This window comes from Ambystoma mexicanum, chromosome 11, assembly GCF_040938575.1.
Source record: "Ambystoma mexicanum isolate Mex_15411 chromosome 11, UKY_AmexF1_1, whole genome shotgun sequence".
In the NCBI taxonomy this organism is placed as follows: domain Eukaryota; kingdom Metazoa; phylum Chordata; class Amphibia; order Caudata; family Ambystomatidae; genus Ambystoma; species Ambystoma mexicanum.
This window is the reverse complement of record NC_090934.1, coordinates 1123774985-1123794670: the sequence shown is the minus strand read 5'-3', so window position 1 is coordinate 1123794670 and position 19686 is coordinate 1123774985. Positions and strand designations below refer to the sequence as shown.

Genomic DNA, 19686 nt, shown 5'->3' with positions numbered 1-19686 from the left:
AGACACGCTTCTTCGGGTCGAAGTTTTAAACTGAGCACCATTGTTAACACTGGCAGTACAAATGAAGCGTTTATCATCAGCAAAGAGGCCATCATGCTAATGACAACAGAAGAAGCTAGAAGTATGGTTCCCTTTGCTTGATTTCCTTTTGCGGGTCCGTGAGACTAGAACGGGGAGCACGGTGCATGTGTTTGGATTTGCGTGCGGTGCACGGGCATCAGTTAGCAATATATCAGAATGGGGTCAGGTTCTGTCTCTCCGAGCAGCATGCAGCCCCATGTGAACTGCTTGCTGCCTATGCAATTCTCACCAGTTGACTGCTTATATTTTAATAGTAAATGTGCATTTTAGATTTTCCTACCTTTTGATAACTGCCTGTTTCTGTCTGTTCTAGTTGATAGTGCAAGGGGAGAACACGATTGGTAAATTTTTACCCATAATTTCAGGCTGCATGATACATGTACACTACCTAACAGAAATGCTCATATTCAAAAGGCCAATACCAGTCTAAGTTACATATGGCTTATCAGGGATGTTGAGGTTACTTTCCAGAGCGTCTCAGGTCGCCATTTATGTCTCATAGCTCAAAGACGTTAAAAATAAATCTTCCGGGGGGGCGCTGTTGAGCAGCCAAGCAATATGGCTGCCTAGCTAGCGAGCTCCGTTCTTGCCCACCAGAATCTGCTTGGCATCGGCGCTAATCCTCATCTTCCCCTATCACTACTGCCACGATTCTTCTGCGGACGCTTTCCTCTCCTGGTGCCCGAAGTCTGGGGTGAAATGGGAGCCGGAATCCGGAGTATCGGGTGCTTGGACCGGCGGTGACGGCCGGCCTCCTCGCGGGCCCGTTCCCGCCCGCTCCAGCGTCGGCCGCCGGGCCGCTGCCGCGCCCAGGGCACCATCATCGGCTGACTGCCTGCGGCCCCCTTGCTTCGATTGGACCCTCTCTCCCATATGTGCCGGGCGAGGCGGCGCCCTGTGACACCTGCCGCCCCCGGCCGTCTACGTGTGGCTGGCCTGCCCGGCGCGGCTGCTCTGACGGCTGCCAGCCGGGTGGAATACCGGCCCGTTCCTGCAGCCGGGGACTGGGCTGAGGCCCCGGCGCCTGCTCGCGTGTAGGTGCGGCCCCCCCGGGCCGGGAGATCGGGGGCTGCCTGAGCTGGTCTGGGAGGAGGCGGGATACTCGATCGTGGGCCTGAGAACCCACCATCCGCACAGCGACATACCCGGCCTGTGGCGGCCGCGGCAGTAAACGGGATTGGCCCCCTTACCCCGCCGAGGAGCAAGCTGGGCTGCCCCCCCCCCCTGGGGTGCACTTGTGCTGGACCGCCGCACATCCCTCGACGGTGTGGACTGCATCATCAACCCCTCGGCGCGGCTGCTCTGACGGCTGCCAGCCGGGTGGAGTACCGGCCCGTTCCTGCAGCCGGGGACTGGGCTGAGGCCCCGGCGCCTGCTCGCGTGTAGGCGCGGCCCCCCCGGGCCGGGAGATCGGGGGCTGCCTGAGCTGCTCAGAGGCGGCGGGATACTCGTTCATGGGCCTGTAAACCCACCATCCACACAGCGACATATCCGGCCTGTGGTGACCGCTGCGGTGAAAGGGATTGGCGCCCTTACCCCACCGAGGAGCAAGCTACACTGCCCCCCCCCTGGGGTGCACCTGTGCCGAACTGCCACACATCCCTCGGCGTTGTGGACTGCATCATTAACCCTTGGCCGACTGCGGCTCCACGGCCCCGGTGGCCCCAGCCCTGCGCCGAGGAGCATACGGGTCTAGCCACCCAAAAGGCTGTAAGGTGGGTGCTGGCGACCGTTCTACGCCCTGCTGGGGGTTCTCCATCTACCCCGTTACTGGTATTGCGCTCAGTGTATCGAGATATGACCCAAGGGTGACTGCCTAAACATAAACCTGCTCCGCTTCCCCCCAACTCTCTGCGCCCACTCGCCGTGTCTTATTATCCTATCACTTTCATGGCCACCTGGAGGCGCCACGTCTGATTAAAACCCACATACTCAAGTGCTGGGTATCTCCCACTCGGATCTGCTGGTTCCGGGGGGCTCCAGAGGGGGGAAGGCATCCCAATATCTAAACGCACGTAGCTGTGGACAGTCTCACCCACTCAGCCCTGGGGGGACACTCTGCCTGCGGGCCGGGCATACTCCTAGCGACACAAATCACACAGGGCTCGCCTGTCCTCCCCTGGCTCTCTCCACCTGCGGCGTTGGTGGCCGTGGCGAGGCCTCGGCGTGATTCAACACAGAGCGGACCGACCCAGGCCCCCTCCACCATCTATATCGGCGTGCTGGCCCTGACTCTTCCCCAGAAGAATGTCTAACAGATCGCGGGCCACCAGCAAAGCCGGGGCTATGGACAAGTTCGCCAGGGCAACACCCAGGGGTGACCAGGCATCATCTTCTACAACCCAGGAGGAGGGCGACCTTCTCCCGGCCCCCCCGCAGCCAGACCTGGCCACTATGATGGAATCCATGGCTAAAAACTTTGCAGCATTTCATGAAAAACTTGATGATATTAACGCAAATGTGGCATCATTAAGGGCTAAGCTTGACCAGCACGGGACTAGGATTACGGAAGTAGAGCAGAGGACTAGCACCACTGAAGACAACGTGCATGTCCTGCAAAACACAGTGTCAGAACTCGTCCGTGACATGAAACAGGTCAAATCTAAATGCGATGACCTCAAATCGAGGTCGCGGAGAAATAACATTCGCATAATTGGGGTCCCCGAAACTGCACTCAAAGGGCGAATGGAAATAGCGGTGGAAAAACTCATCAGAGATCTCCTGGATGACCCTGAGCTCTCACCATTCTTCACGGTCGAAAGAGCTCACCGCTCCCTGGCACCTCGACCGCGCCCAGGGGACTTCCCCAGACCTATCATAGCAAAACTGCTCAGCTACAAGGACAGGGATCATATACTCCGCCTGGCCAGGGAGAAGGGGGAATTAAGGATGGATTCACAAGTAATCAGGATCTTCCCGGACTTTTCAGTGGGTGTGCAAATGGAGAGACGCAGATTCACTGGGGTGAAGAAAATGCTGCGCGATAGGAAGATTGAATATGCTATGCTTTTCCCCGCACGCCTAAAATTCACTCATCGTAACAAGCTCTACTTTTTCACGGTCCCGGACGAGGCTGTAAAGTTCATCGAGGCACAGATTCCACTGGCAGAACCACCTGAGGGCCCGATGGACAACGACTAGATCTGGTCACTGTCCTCTCCTTATGAGTCAGTCTTGATATCCGCTAATACATGCATCCTTGTCCTGTAACCTCACTTATGTTAGCCGAACTTCTGATCATGTTGTTTATTCTAGATTCGTATCAAAACTGGTGGGCGGAACGGCAGCGGTGGCCCCCACTGCAGCTGCAATTCCTGTAGAATTTAAATGTTTGTGTCCTCGCCCCGGTTGGGCTTTTTCTCACACACTGCCAAGTTGGGGATGGCATTCAATAGTTCACTTTTGGGGTGGGTATTCACACACTGCTAGTTGGGACAGGGCGGTGGGGGTGGGGGGTGGGAAAGTTGGGGTAGGTTTCACTCAAAATGGCACGGGGGTTGAGGCGGGCTACACACGATGGCAGCGGGGCAGCATGGCAGCACTCATGGCATTTCTCAAGGGGGGTGCCTTTGCTTGGGATGACCCGTAGGCTGCCTACATGGCGATTAAAATGATGTCATGGAATGTACGTGGCCTGACAAATTTCACGAAAGCTCGTAGGATTGCGGCCTATGCACAACGACACGGGGTCAAGGTTCTCCTACTACAAGAAACACACGCCCTTAAACACCTATCGGCGAACATCGCACAAACCTGGGGTCTCAACAGATATTTCACCCAATACTCCACCCAAGCTAGAGGGGTCCTGACTCTTATTCACAAATCTATCCACTTTACTCTCCACTCATCGCATATTGACGCAGAAGGCAGATATGTGATCCTGCATTGCACCCTGGCCCATGAGTAATGCTTACTGGTCAACGTATACGCGCCCAACATTGACTCCCCCGAGTTCTTTGACGGAGTGGCGGACATACTCATGAGATACATAGACGTCCCCATAATATGGGGGGGTGACATGAACCTAACACTGGACAGTTTACTAGACAGGACGACGACCAGTCGCAGACCCACACCACGAGCGACCAAACGTCTCCTCCTACATATGGATTCTCTCAATTTACATGATGTATGGAGGACGCTTCACCCCCACGACATGGACTACACTTTCTACTCCACTGTGCATGACAGCTCCTCGAGAATAGACCTGTTTCTACTCTCTGGCAGACTGGTTGGGAAGGTCGCAGATGTCACGATTCTTGCACGCACGCTATCTGATCATTCCCCTGTACTCCTACAGATTCAACTCGGTAACGCAGTGCCGCCAAGACCCCACTGGCGCTTCAAATCCACCGCCCTATCAGACATCGTCTTTAAAGCGGAGATCCTAGCCGATATAACTACATTCTTTGAAAACAACAACACAACCGATACACCCGTAGGTATTCGGTGGGAGGCGTTCAAGGTTTATATTAGAGGGATGTGCATCTCCAGAGAAGCTGGGGTCCTGAAGGCTATAAGGCAGGCCTTAACCAACTCGGAAACCAAACTTAAAGCACTAGAACAGGAATATTTGACCACTCAGTCCCCGACGATCCTAGCTGCAATCAGATCAGAGTTGGAAAAGTTTGAGTCACACGCTATGAGGGAGGTACAATACCACACACGCCCTGTCGCGGCCCGCAGATATGGGGAAGGGGATAGACCGGGTAGAACCCTGGCCAGACTAGTGCGTGCTGAGACTGGTGGGACCCGCATTGACAGCATCATAGATGGCAGTGGAGTGAGGCACTGGTCAGATCAGTCCATACTAGACACTTTCACTAGCTTCTACGCCAATCTGTATGGTCCCCAACCAGAACACTCTGCCCAAGACCTGGACGATCTCCTTGAGAGCATCCCTATGACCCTTATCTCCCAAGACACCCAGGAAATATTAGACGCCCCATTTACCCTGGAGGAGATAGTTCAGGTGATATCGACCCTTCCCAAAAACAAGGCGCCTGGCCCGGATGGGCTCACTTCTGAGTTCTACCAGGAACATGTGGCGATATTAGCGCCTGTGCTACACGGGGTCTGGGCCGAGTCGCTTAGTATGAATTGTCTCCCCCTCTCCCTTAGAGAAGCTTTAATAACTGTCCTCCCCAAACCTGGAAAACCCCCAGACGAATGTGGGTCTTACAGACCCCTATCCCTTATTAACACCGACACGAAAATCTTTGCTAAGATAATTGCTAACAGATTTCTCCCTTTCATGTCCCATATGATCCATGAGGACCAGTGCGGCTTCATCCCGTGTAGATCCACCTCGCTGAACATCCGTCGCCTATTCAACGTGATGTCCAGAATTGACCCAGACGCGGTGGCGGTAACGCTGGATGCCCAAAAGGCTTTTGATATGGTCTCCTGGCAATATCTGTGGGCCGTGCTGGAGAAAATGGGTGTGGGTCCAAAAATGACCTCTTACATAAAACTGCTATACACAGACCCACGCGCTAGAGTTCTTGTAAACTCGGTCCCCTCCTCCCCCTTTACGCTACACAGAGGCACTCGCCAGGGATGCCCATTCTCTCCCCTCCTTTTCGCGTTCGCCATAGAACCCATGGCTGATCATATACGGGCTCGGCACAGCAAGAAAGGCATACGATTGAAGGATGCACCAGAGATCATCTCTCTATATGCAGACGACGTGCTCCTGTATGTCAGGAATCCTTCCACATATCTAGACCCGATCATCCGTGATATCACTAAGATAGGTACGTTCTCAGGTTTCACAATCAACTACTCTAAGTCCGAAATTTTCCCTCTTACTGTGGCAACCCAACGACCGTCTTGTGAGTACCCTCTACGTTGGTCCCCGGGTGGGGTAAGGTATCTCGGGGTACAAATATCACTAGCCAAGGCCTCCCTACTGACAGATAACTATGAGGCAGTGGCCCACCTAGTCTTCTCCAGGTTCTCCAAATGGCGCAACCTACCTCTATCACTAGCGGGCAGACTCTCTCTGATAAAGATGGTGGTGGTCCCCAAACTCCTGTACGTCTTTGCTAACGTGCCGATCTGGCCTGGGATCCAATACTTCAAAAAGCTCCACTCGGAGTGCGCACATTTTCTCTGGTTCCCAGGCTCGGTCCGCAAGAAGTGGCAACACATGACGCTGCCCTACGACAAAGGGGGTTTCACGGCCCCAGACCTTCGCCTGTACTGGAATGCGGCACAGGCCCACCATGCCTCCCATTGGTACACGCTCCAGAACCCGCCCATACACGTAAAACTTGAGAAACTAGCGGGAAATGGAACTAATATTATGTCGCTGCTACTGAACCGGGCATTCCAAACAGATGTTCATGCGGACCCGGTGGCCGCTACACTTAGGGCCTGGAGGTGCATCCTAGGCTCTGACCAGGAACAGCGCCCATACTACAAGTGGCTTCCCCTGTGGCAGTTCCCCGGACTCCCCCCCACACACGATCCAAATCTCATACGCTGCTGGGAAAACCTGGGATACCACGCTCTTACTGACCTCTTCCCCGATGGTGTTTTTATCACCCCCCAAACATGGCGCCCTGATCACTCCAATTCTCCACTCGAAATGCTGCAATATTATAGGCTTAGAGCTGCAGTGCGGTCGATGTGGCCCTCATTCCCTATTGAACCCCCAGACTCTCCTGAAATACATTATATAGCAAATTCCGGAGGTGCCAAAAGCATAATTTCTAATTTGTACAAGATGCAACTGAATAACACTGCGGACAACTCCCTTAAACCGCGTGAGGCCTGGGCTAGGGAACTCGAAGTTGAAATCACAGACGAGCTCTGGGGCATAATGTGCACACACACACGAAGGGTCTCCCTAAGCGCCAGATTCCGCTGCATACAATTTAAGCTACTTAATAGGCTCTATTACACACCGTATAGAGTGGCGTCATTCACAGGCACCCAGACCCCTGTGTGCCCCAAATGCAAATCCGATGAGGCAGACCATGTACACATGTTCTGGGCTTGCCCCGCCCTCAACACATTCTGGACGGCCGTAACAGAGGCCCTCTCCGAAATAGTTGGTTCTCCGGTAACTATGGAGCCACTTGCCATACTATTTGGTACATGGGAGGATGAGAATGTAAGGAAAATGGCAAAATTTGTAAATGTAAGTATTATGGTGGCCAAAAGATGCATTTTGCAATGTTGGAAGCGCCACAATCCTCCCACTTTTACGATGTGGCTGAAAGCCCTTACCTGGACACAGATGTGCGAAGAGGAATATATTGGTTCACTACCTCCGACATCTCGACCCAAAAACGTATGGTCGGAATTTTGCAGCTATTTAAATGGCAGAGATGAGGTGGAACTGTCCTCATCTCCCCCACCAGGACAGCCCGACATGCCACGGGTGATCTAGCTTCTTCTATTGGTTTTATGCTTTCCCTTTGGGCTTCTCAGCGCCTCCCCCGCGATATCAGTTGCCATCAGCTTGTGATGTATAACCTGATCATGATGTGGTGCCGAATGTTCGGCTGTGTTGTCAGCCCGTTGCTATGTACTTTGAACTGTGCCTGTCTTGACCTTTGTGCCAATAAATAAAAGTTAAAAAAAAAAAAATAAATCTTCCGGGATATTACATCGTTTTCCATCGTGGAAAATAATGGGCTCTGCACTGCTAAACTCTGAATACATTAATGATACTCAACAAACAAATTATTTATGAATGACTGAATTGGCTCTTCGACTCAACCCTAAGATCTGAAGCAAGTTCCTGTTTGTGATTTTACCACTGTACAATATATGCTTTAAGAAACGCACATTGTATGATGCAAGAAAAAGACGTTATGTTCTGCCATGCCATCCAATGTCATCCTAATTTACACTTGTTAGGCAGAATCACATACAGTACCCTTTGGGAACACTGCATGAAATTAAGACTTCAAGTGTAAACACAATTTCACCTTTGGTACAAGCCTGTACAACCCAGTAAAGTGGTAGTGATGGCTGAGCAGCCAGACTTATTGTTAGGGAGATTTCTCACACAAGTGCTAAATTCCCTCTACATTGGAGCCCTCCAGCTCTTTTGCTATATTTTGGGGCTTTGAACTTTTCATTTTCAATGTGTTTTACTTTTGTGTTCTTTGGTTATGGAGTTTTAAAACCACTCCATAGGCATCATAATTTTCTGTGTGTCACACAGCACCTTCAGTGCAGTAGCACAGGGATATCTTTCAGACTTCCCAAGGTTTAAATACCTTCTCTGGGACTGGCTACTGTCTCCCAAAACATGTAAAGTTAAATTGACTTTACTAGTCTCTTTAAATTTACAGACCAAGCACACACTATCTTCCTATAGAGTGCTGGAGGGGTTGCCTAGCTTCCCCTGAGTCAAAACACTCATATAACAGTCAAATGTTACCCTTTCCTACTTTAAATGGTGGATGGCAGTGGTTTAGATCAAACTACTGTGATTTTTCCCGACCGCTAACAGTAGCTAAAAATTGGGTCAGCCATGTTTTTCAATATGGCACCCGAGACCTCTCTGTAAAAACACTCCGGTCATCTTTTTTCGCCATTTCTTTTAGGAAAGGTCCTTCTTGTGTTTGTCTCTGCGCGGCAAACCAGGTTTGGTCCCTTTGTTGGCCTTTTGGCGGGCTTCAGTGCTGAAGCCCTCCTCTGGCGCCTGAGTGTTTGGGGTGGACAGGATGAGAGGGAGGTGCCCGAAACTCCCTGTGCATAGTCTCCTAGGAGACCTGAATGCGCTCTGGCGTGATTGGCCAGCTGACTGTCCGGCAAGGACAGCCACCCTGCTGTGTGAGTGACAGCCAGGCTGGAATGAATGGGGGAAAACTGTTTAAAAGCTGGTCTCTGGGACTTGGAAAGCAGAGTCGACCGCTGGAACAAAAGAACTGAAGACGAGCTGAAGGAAGAGGACTGCTGCAACTCCTGGATGACCAGTGAAGCCCTGCTGCAGGTCCGAATTGCCTGAAACTCCATCGACAGACAAGCCCTTCAAGGTTAACTTCTTCCCTTGAGTTTGGTGGGAACAACCAACTGCAAGCCACCTGGACACTGTCCCAATCTGGTTGAATTTTCATCAGAGTGCTGTTGAAAACCGGATGCGAGAGGGAAGGAAACCAGCTTGTGGACTTTAATACACATATACATAATTGGAAATGGAAAGCCAGTCGCCTGACTTGCTTCTTACAAAGCTGCTCATTAGAGCAAATATTGTTAAAAGACTTCTCAAGTGCTGAACATCGCACATAGTCACATATCATTTTAATCTCAACCGTATGCAGGAGGTATGGTTGTGATGCGCCGGGAGGATGCTCAGGGGCAACGCGTTTGCCTTGGAAGCAAGATGACTAGGAGCAGCACAGGTTCGGCCACCGTGTCCATGCTTAAAAACCTCTGGGTAGTAAGCCTGTTATAAATAACCAATTGGGGGGCGTGGCCATGTGAGAAAGCCGCCTTTCAGTGAGCTCCGTATCATCCGTCCAAATCCTGATGAAACTCCACAATCCCGAGTTAACAGCTGCCCAGGAACCTCGCAATTGCATCTGGGCACGTCGGGCTGCACCACCCGCAACTATAAGCCGCTGCGACCCTTCCCCACGACAGGGCGTTTTATGGAACAAGGACTGCACGACTTGCACTGCCTGTGAGCTGACAAAGCGGGAGGCTTCCCGAAGTACCCGCCATCAGCATACGCGGAACGCTGCACTCGGCCAGGCGAGACTGCAGAGGCGAACCTGGACACAGACTTGCCTGGAAGCTCAGCAAGACACGGGGTGAGGAGTCGGCAACTGGGGGGAACCCGGAGAGACCAACACGTCTGCTGGGCCTTTTTGTGAGGGTGATTTCCCCCCCCCCCCCAGCAGGGCACGCCAGCTACAGCAAAGCACGGCCTCGAACCGGGGGCCCAGAACCGGACATTGCTGACGCCATCTGCTCACCACACTGATACAAGCAGATCAGCCATTCTGCTGGACGGGGGTCCGGATAATTTGGGGCACTGGAATTCGGTCCATGCTGATCCGACACAATCAGGCATCCCCGCTGAGATCCCCCCACACCTCAAGTACTAAAAAACATAGGTGGATGCATCCCGAGGTGCCCGCCATCAGCACATGCGGGACCCGCAGAGGGCCAGTGGAGGCGAGCCAGGACATGAGCTTGCCTAGAAGCTCAGTAAAGACACAAGGTGAGGAGTCGGCGGGTGGAGAGAACCCGTGAAGGCCTACACGTCCGCTGGGCCTTAGTGGAGGTTAATCCCCCTCACCCACCCGGAGGGCGCGCCAGTTACAATAAAGCACGACCCTGGACCGGGGCCCAGAATCGCATATCCCGAAGCCACCCACTCACCACGCGTCACCGCCATTGACACAAGTCGATCAGCCATTGTACCAGCTGGGGGTCCGGATAACTTGGGGCACTGGAACATAGCCCACACTGAACCGACAAAATCGGGCGTCCCCGCTGAGATCCCCCCACACCTTGGGCACCTGAAAGCGTGGCCACCAAGTTAACCGCAGAATAAGCCCAGGTGCCCACTTCAACCGTTTCTGAGCAGACAGCGCGTACAGATGCAGGGCAGCCCCTAGGCTGCGCACCCCTTCCCTCTGTGATACGATCTGCTCAGGAACAGTGTAATGTCTGTAAAAAGCGCCAGGAGCAAGCAGAAGCAGACCTGCGGAGCTGCGAGGCCAGACACCAGCTCCACCGGCTCCACGACACCACGGGACGAACCCCCAACAATGCCAGCGGAACCAGCAAACTCTCAGCTGTTAGAAGCCATCAAAACTCTCCAGATGACTATGGAAAGTAAAATTGACGCAGTGGCAATTGATTTGAACTTATTAAGACAAGACGTCCGCTCCATAGCGGGCAGAACAGAGGCACTTGAGACCCAGGTCCATGAGAACACTATGACCAAAATCCAGCTCCTGAAGGACGTTGACGCGCTAGTGCAAAAGGTGAAAAACCTAGAAGACAGGGCTGATGAAGCCGAAGGGTGGGCACGCCGCAATAACATAAGAATTATTGGCCTGCCAGAGGACATTGAAGGAAACGACCCCACGAACTACGAGAGAACTTCCTATTGCAGGAGGTTGGTGCTGTGAAATGAATGCAAGGCTTCACCATCGAAAGAGCGCACCGTTCGCTCATCAAACAACCCCCCCCTCCCCGGGGACACCACCCAGGCCAGTAATTGTAAAGGTGCTCAACTACAGGGGCAGGGAGACAATCTTAGCCTTCTCGAGGTCAGGCCGCTGTATACAAAGAGATGCAGCGAAGATAGCCATATACCCTGACTACACTTTCCAGGTCCAAATGCGAAGAGCCCAGTTCATCCACACAAGCAAGACTGAAGAAAGCAGGCCTGCGCTACATGCTCTTATACCCATCGAGATTGAAGGTGCTGCACAATAATAAAGCACATCTGTTCGACACCCCTGCGGAAGCTAGAGATTGGATGGATAGGGAGCAGCTCCCTGACCTTGAAACCAGGGATCGCAAACCACGGCAATCGGCAACCTGAGTAACTATCCAAATATTAACATGAGCACGCACACTCGGGGGGGGCGGGGGGAGAGCTTAATACACATCCAGTAACAGCAAGTTAGATCCTACCAAGTGCCACACTGAACATGGACCGCAACCTACATGACAGCGGCCAAAGCGACGTCTTCTGCCCCCAGAAGTAATTATGGTGTTTAACCCGCCCGTAGGGCACCAAGAGACCGCCAAGAGGTCAAATGGAGCTGAAACGGGGTAGTCAGAACGGGGGCAACCCCGCTAGACTTGTTATGTTACTGGGAAGTTTAAAGTTTGGGGGGGGGGGGGACCGGGAGTTTGTATTCGAGTTGTGGAACTGTACACAGAATAACCAATACCACCCGGAACGCCAAAAGTTGCCGGAACCAAGAGGGAGCACGCCAGTAGCGCCACCCCCATAAGTTTGACTGTGCAAAACCCATGGCTGACAAAATCAGAATCTTGACATGTAATGTCAGAGGAATGAATAGCTACGTCAAGCAGCGCCGAATCCACACACTCATAAGGCATAACAAGGTTGGAATCGCCCTCCTGCAGGAAACTCGCCTGAATGCACAAAAGCAAGCTGCACTTGTCAAAATATGACGAGGAACATTGATCGGATCCACATATGCAAGAGGTGTCTTGATCTGGATAGCCCCCTGTATCCCCATTAAGCTGATGCACTCAAAGACAGATGACGAAGGCAGAATGGCGCTGGCACATGGCATCATTGAGGGAAGGGAACTCTGCCTGGTTAATACCTATGCCCCAAACCACGACGCTACTGTCTTCTTCCGCTCCCTATATAACCCGCTAAGCCCTTTTAGGGACTGCACTCTGATATGGAGAGGAGACCATAACTGCACCCTAAATCCTCTCATTGACGGATCGGATACCAAGCACACCCGCCTGTCCCCTCCAGCCAAAATACTGAGCGACCTAACGCAACAATTTGCACCTAGAGACTTATGGAAGGAGCACCACTCCGAGGAACATGAGTACTCCTTTTATTCGGCCCCACATGCAGTCCATATTAGGACAGATTACATCCACGCGAGCGAGGAACAACTGGCCATGTTTGCGGACACGCAATTCCTTGCCAGGGTGTTGTCAGACCACTCCCCACTGATAACCACGTGGACAGTATTTGCACCCAGGCCCCCTGCACCCACCTGGAGGCTTGGAAGCGAAGCCCTACTCCGAACAGATTAAAGAATGCACCCTAGACTACTGGCAACTAAATGAGAACAGTGTGCAACACATTAGTATGCATTGGGAGGCGTACAAAGTGGTCATGAGGGGGGAAACGATCGCAGCAATAGGTGTTCAGAGGTCCATACTAACCTCCCTAACACGCAACGAAGATGAGCTGAAGGCATTAGAAGCCAAAGCCCACACAGACCCCACCGACATTCAAAAAATAGTAGAGCTCAAACAAGCCTGCCTGGTGCATTGGGAGAAACTGGGGAAACTTAGCTACATTAAACACACCGAACAAAGTCATGCTCTCGGGGACAAGCCAGGGAAGCTCCTTGCTTGGCTTTACAAAAGGGAAACCCCCAGGACGCCCATTAGCCAAGTCCATAACCCTGATGGCACAATAGTACACACGCAGCCCGAGAAAAACCTAGTGTTTACTAGATTTTACCAAGCTCTTTACACCGAATCCTCGTCACCCACAGACATTGAAATTGAGGACATCTTAGACATTATTCAGTTACCCAAACTAGAAGCGCCACAAGCCGAGGCCCTGGACGAGCCCTTTACCCCCGAGGAGGTCATGGCCACCATTAGATCCCTGCCATCCGGTAAGACCCCAGGACCTGATGGACTCCCTGGGGAGTTCTATAAAACCTATGAGGAAGTACTGGCCCCACTCTTAGCGCAGGTGTTCAACGAAGCATATGAAATAGGCACCCTCCCCGACACCATGAGGGAAGCCTTAATCATCCCCCTAATGAAACCAGGCAAGGGCAGCGGCGAGTGTGGCTCTAACAGGCCCCTATCTATGCTTAATGCGGATAACAAGATCCTGACTGCACTCCTAGCGAGGAGGCTGCGCAGAGCGGTCACACTTCTGATCCACCACGACCATACAGGGTACGTACCAGGGAGAACCATTACAGAGAACTTACGTAAACTACACCATGCCATATATAGCACTAATAACAGGCCCGAAAAATGCGCAGTAGCATCCTTAGACGCCACAAAAGCATTCGATTCAGTCCGGTGGAGGTGGTTGCGCGCCACTATGCCAAGATGAGAATAGGACCGACTTTCTTAAAATGGACCAAACTTATATACACTGACCTCATGGCGAGGGTACGCACCAACAATACATACTCGGAAAAATGGCGCCTCTACAGGGGCACACAGCAGGGGCGCCCACTCTCCCCCATGCTGTATATTATAGCTATTGAACCTGTAGCAGCATACCTGAGACAGGAGTACGGGGACGGGGCATTGAGATCGACGGGGTGACCCATTTAGTCTCCATGTATGCAGATGACACACTTCTCTACTTCAACAACCCAGAACACATTTGCCATACATACTGGAGACACTAGAAGGGTTCCATAGATACACAGGAATAAAAATCAACCATGATCGGTCCTGTCTCTTCCCCCTTGCGTCATTAAGTGGGGTCAGCGCTGACAGTCTCCCAGCCATGGACTTCAGATGGGAGACCACCTCCTTCAAATATCTCGGCATAACCATCCACTGAGACCCCAAGACTGAGCACTCCCTCAACACGGTCAGAGCCAAAGACAGCCTAGAAAAGTCGTTGGACTTCTGGGGTAGACTTCCGCTCTCGGTCGCAGGAAGAACTGGGCTCCTTAAGATGGTGGTACTACCCCGCCTCCTACACTTCTTCACCAACGTCCCATATAACATCCCCCAGCAGTTCTTCAAATACCTAAACAAGCTATGCAGAGGATTGCTTGTGGCAAGGGGGGAGGCACAGAGTGGCACTAGAAGTTCTGCAGATACCCTATGACAGAGGAGGCCTGAAGATCCCCAACTTTGAACTATATTACCGAGCAGGCCAACTCAAAAACGTAATCCAATGGATGGCGGACGATATCACACCCGACTCCTACAACCCGCCATCCCTCACATGTTGCTTAGAGACTTGTTCTGGGCCCCAGTTGGCGCAAATTAACACAAACCACACCTAATGATGCTAGGCATACAGATCTGGAAACGAGCCTGCAAAGCCATGAACACAAGCGACCCATACTCACCTCAAATACCGATTGCTGCTATCATGGCGAACAGCCCAGGTGACCTGAAAGAAATAAGGAACGTATGGGAACCCTACGGGGTCACCACCCTCGGAGACCTTGTGAACGACCAGGACACTCTAACATTCACAGAGATACATGAGACCTCAGGATTACCAATAGGGCAGTTCCTACTCTACGAAGCAGTGATAAGAAAGTTTACAGACAGATGGCCCATGATAGAGAACCCCGAAACTGGACTCTATGCCACCGAAAACATGTTGAATGCAGCCGAGGGCGGACACGAAACCTCAAGGCTCTACGAATCACTGCTGGATGGCGTAACCAAGCAGAACCTCAGGTGCAAAACGAAGTGGGAACTAGAGTTGGGCCAGCAATTTGAGGACAAGGAATGGGAAATCAATAACTCACTACCATAAAAAAGTGTCCAGAAACGCCCGACTGCAGCTCATACAGTTTTATATTATCAATAGAGCATACCTGACACCCAAAGTCATTTCCAAATTCAAAGGTGCCAGAACAATGGAATGCCCCAAATACAATGAACCCCACGTAGGGATGCCCACGTGTTCTGGGGATGCCAGACCATACAATCCTTTTGGTCACAGATGGCGGCGAAGGTCGCTGACGCAGACATCACTTTGGATGTGCAGTCACCCAAAGCGTGCATCCTGGGCAGATATAAAAAGAGCTACAAAAAAACGAACCCGTTAACAGGCTCAAAGAACTGATGTACATTTTAGCCAAGAGACGCATCGCCATGGGATGGATATCTCTCAATACCCCCAGTGTAACATTGTGGTGGGAAGATCTCCGCAAGTGGACAACGGCGGAAACTGGAGCATGTGAAAACGCGCAAAGAGAACAGAGACAGGACATCAGCGATGACCTACACCAATGGGTGGCGCTCACAGTGTCATTATTCCATCCAGAAGATGTAACTTCGACCACCGACGACACTGGCAGCCTTTGAGGATCCTCCGGAACGAGTGGAATTGACAAAGTGCAATTGTGGTCTTGGAAAGTTGGGAGGGGAGGGAGGGCAGAGGGGGGACATAAGAGTTAAAAGATGCACCAATGATAATAATTGTTGTATTGTTACAAAACCAATAAAAAATATTTAAAAAAATAATAATAAATTACCAATTACAATTACCCGGTTCTCATTAATCGACCTCAGAAAATGTAAAGGCTCAGTTGTCCTTGCCAGGCTCTGAATCTGGGACCTGCCGATCCCGCACACATCGATGCCCCAAGTGTGCAACCCACTGAGCTATCTCACCTCTGTAACAAAACCCTGCTGTTACAAACCCCAGCACATAACCTGCGGGCGCCAACCCATTTTGGGGCTTTCACACACATTGCTGCAGCAAGCACTCTACCCACTAAACACATATGCGTATATAGGAAACTAGCTGGGTTACCCAGTGTTGCCCGTGTCCTGGAGGATGTTGCTTCTTGTCGGAAAGTCTTGCTTCAGTTTGCTCTGGCATCTCATTTGCCCTGGGGAAAGTTGCTCTTGTCCTATGGTCGGCAAGTCGTGCTGCTGTTTCTTGTGTTCAAGAAGCTCTTGATATTGATTTTCGCTTTGAATCAGATGGAGCTTTTCCAAGTGATGATAGGTTTTTGTGCGGCATGTTTCAGTCACTTAATGGCTTCAGCACATTTGAGAAAATGTCCAAGAAAGATCGATTGTGCTCTAACCTTGCCATTTCCCATATTTGCAGTGATGATCAACTTTACTTTTTGTTTTAATTCCCTTTTAAAATGCTTAAATAAACACTTTCCAACTGTATACAGTAGTAATACATTTCAAGGGAATAACCAACACATTGAACATTTTGCTTCAGACACTTTTCCAAATTTTGCCTCCTTCTACTACCTACTGTATTGAATCGGGGTGAGCATCAGTAAATGAGTGTGTCTACGCGGTGAATTATTTGCATCCAAACATAGACTACAATATTGCCCCGAGACAAATGAGGAATCCATGCAAAATGCGGTCGCAGTGGGTACAACAATGTGGGTTTGTATAGCCGGACAAACATACACACACATCCAAACTATTTTTGCATATAAGATTTTTGCATCCAAACATAGACTATGACCTTGCCCCAGACAAAACAGGAATCCATGCAAAATTTGGTAGACGTGGGTTCAACGGTGTGGATTTGTATAGCCGGACAAACATACACACATACATACATTCAGCTTTATATATAAAGATGCACAGCCATGTGGGGCTGGCTGAGAGCTTTTCCAGCTCCTCCGTTGCTCTATTCCCCATTTCATTTTATTGAACACCTACACTCCTTATCACATACTTTGCCCTTTCCTCTTTTCACCCTGGTGCCTATAAATGTATAATGCAAAGAACAGTAAACGCCAAAACTATCAGCATTGCCATGCCAATGCTTGTTAGTAAATTACATTAAAGGTGTTTTCCATAGACACAAAGCCACTGTCATTTTCTAAGAGTGTATCACTAAAACAGTGGTGATGGTTTCCAGCAGGAATTAACACATTGCCTTATCTTGAGAAAGTAGAATATGCTCAAATAATATTACTGAAAATGAGACGCATGAAGTTTGTCAATTCTACTGGTTCTATGTGATTTTGTCAAATGTATTTCATCGCAGTAGAATTCATTTTTTTGACTGAACGATTTTGCTGCAGATATATGCGGGGGGAGAACCCCCCCACAGCACTCCCCTTAATCCTTCTACATTAATTATTCACCTAAACCCCCACATATATTTGTGTCAAAGTTTGTGGTAAAAAAATTTGATGAATTCTACCGCAACAAAATATGCAGCAGCAAAAACTCCCTGTACCATTTCAACTTATTTGTAATGTATTTCTCTGTTTTTAGATTGTCTTCAAAGTTTCACAGACCTGGAAGAACTGGATGAGACAGAGCTGTATATGTGCCACAAATGTAAAAAGAAACAAAAATCCACCAAAAAATTCTGGATTCAAAAACTACCAAAGGTTTGTGTAGACGTGGTTTGCATTGATTTTAATCCAGGAAAATATAAGTGTTCGCTGTGGACCAGCTTCTCATCGCCATGAGTTCAGGGATCATCTGCATATCTATATGACCCATAATACTGCTTTAAATCTTTATTGGTTTTTGAAATGGAGACATTGTGATCACTCTCTGTGGTTAGCCAGAGGCTCGTATAATGCATGTCCAAGTTCAGGCTTGCAGAATAAAGTACTGTGATTGGATCATTCGTGCTCCTTGTGCCAAACAGCTTTTAGCTAGAAAGATTTCAAATGGTGTTATGGATATGGCAACCACAGGCATTCTGCTGATTAATTTTCTTAGGAAATAGATTATCTTGTTAATTACTATAACATTTCTAATGGATACAAATCTGATGGAATTTCAATGAAAAATCGAATCTATTTGGACGGCCCAGAAACCTGGGTGATGCTATTAAGCAGCTTAACCAGACTAACCCTCCTCCCTGCATGTCTACACTGTCCATTCAGGTGTGATAGGCCCCCATTTCTGCAATCCATCAGCTCATTTTGTACTATAGTATATTCTATGACAGTTGCGTAACATACTTTGCCTACTGGCAACACCCAAATTCCCTAGGTATGCCTTAAAATTTAGTATCCTAATCATTGAAACGAACATATTTTATCAAAAACATTTTGTGTAGGTCCTTCTTCACCGCTTTAGTCAATAGTTTCAACCCTTTACTCAATGGTGCATACAGTTTTCCACTTTTATATATGCAACTACCTCAGGTGAAAACCAACTCTGACCTCTCACCCCAATGGAGTGACAGATGTCAGATATTTCATCCTCACAGCCAAATCCTGAGACAGTCTGAATATATATATGGATTAAGATATACAAATAACTTAGTGTTAGGGTGATGTACTGTGAGAATTTAAATGGCCACCAAGCCCAGTGTACATTATATACCTAGTGTTTCAAGCGTACAACCATTTGATCACATACATATTTTTCAAATGTAAAGATTTGTGGTCATTGTTAGACAATTAAAATTGCCCAGAAGTCATTAGCCCTAATGGGTGTGATTTGTCCCCTTCCCCTTCCTCATAGAGGTATTTCAAGAGTACAATGGGAGTGTACCAGACTGTCTCCCTTGAATCATAGATCTGTCAGAAAATAATGTACATTGTCATTCTAGGCTTAACCTCCAAGCAAGTGTTAGACAAAAGTCTAGCTTTAAAAGCACTGAGCACACGAACTTGGTAAAAAAGTTATGAGAAAAGCCTATGACCTTAGGAGTGCTGTTGGGGGGATGGACTTTGGAGCCCCAGAAATAGATGACCCAAATGCCCTTAAAGAAATCCCAGTGTGGGTAAATAGATCGATCTTTGCGACGCCCCCAAGGGGTCGAGGCATCTTTTTTGATAAGCAGAGTATTTTCCCCAAGGATGATCAGTAACCCTGTGGGTCAGGCTTGGTTGCCATCAATATTCCAACGTATAGTGAGTTGAGCGAGTCCATGCCTAAGGGTATGCCACAAAAGCACTGCTTCCTTATATCTCGAGATTATACTTTGATGTCGATGTCAATCAAGAATACTATTTTGAATTATTTTCCTCAAGACTCTAATCCAACAAAGCCCCACCAAATAGAGTTAGATAAACAAAGCAGTCCCTGCCGATGCTTTGTCTGCAGGGTGGTGGTGGGGGGGGAGGCTCACGGGATTGACATGAGGGAAGAAGACCTGATGACTATGGACCTCCCTCCTAACCTAGACTCTACCTTTGAACTTAATGCGATCTCCGCCCTGTTGGAGGTCTCCAAAATAGCTAATCATTTTCAAGGAAAGGGGCACACGAA

General features: G+C 49.8%; 1 protein-coding gene across 6 annotated transcripts in view; it reads left to right on the top strand.

The window, feature by feature from the left end:
• USP3 (ubiquitin specific peptidase 3) overlaps positions 1-19686 on the top strand; it is a 1719287-nt gene that overhangs the window by 1368256 nt on the left and 331345 nt on the right. For all 6 annotated transcript variants that reach the window (XM_069624462.1, XM_069624461.1, XM_069624459.1 and 3 more), the window contains one exon: positions 17725-17843. In XM_069624462.1, coding sequence (XP_069480563.1) covers positions 17725-17843 — 119 coding nt within the window. The remainder of the gene's footprint in view (positions 1-17724; positions 17844-19686) is intronic.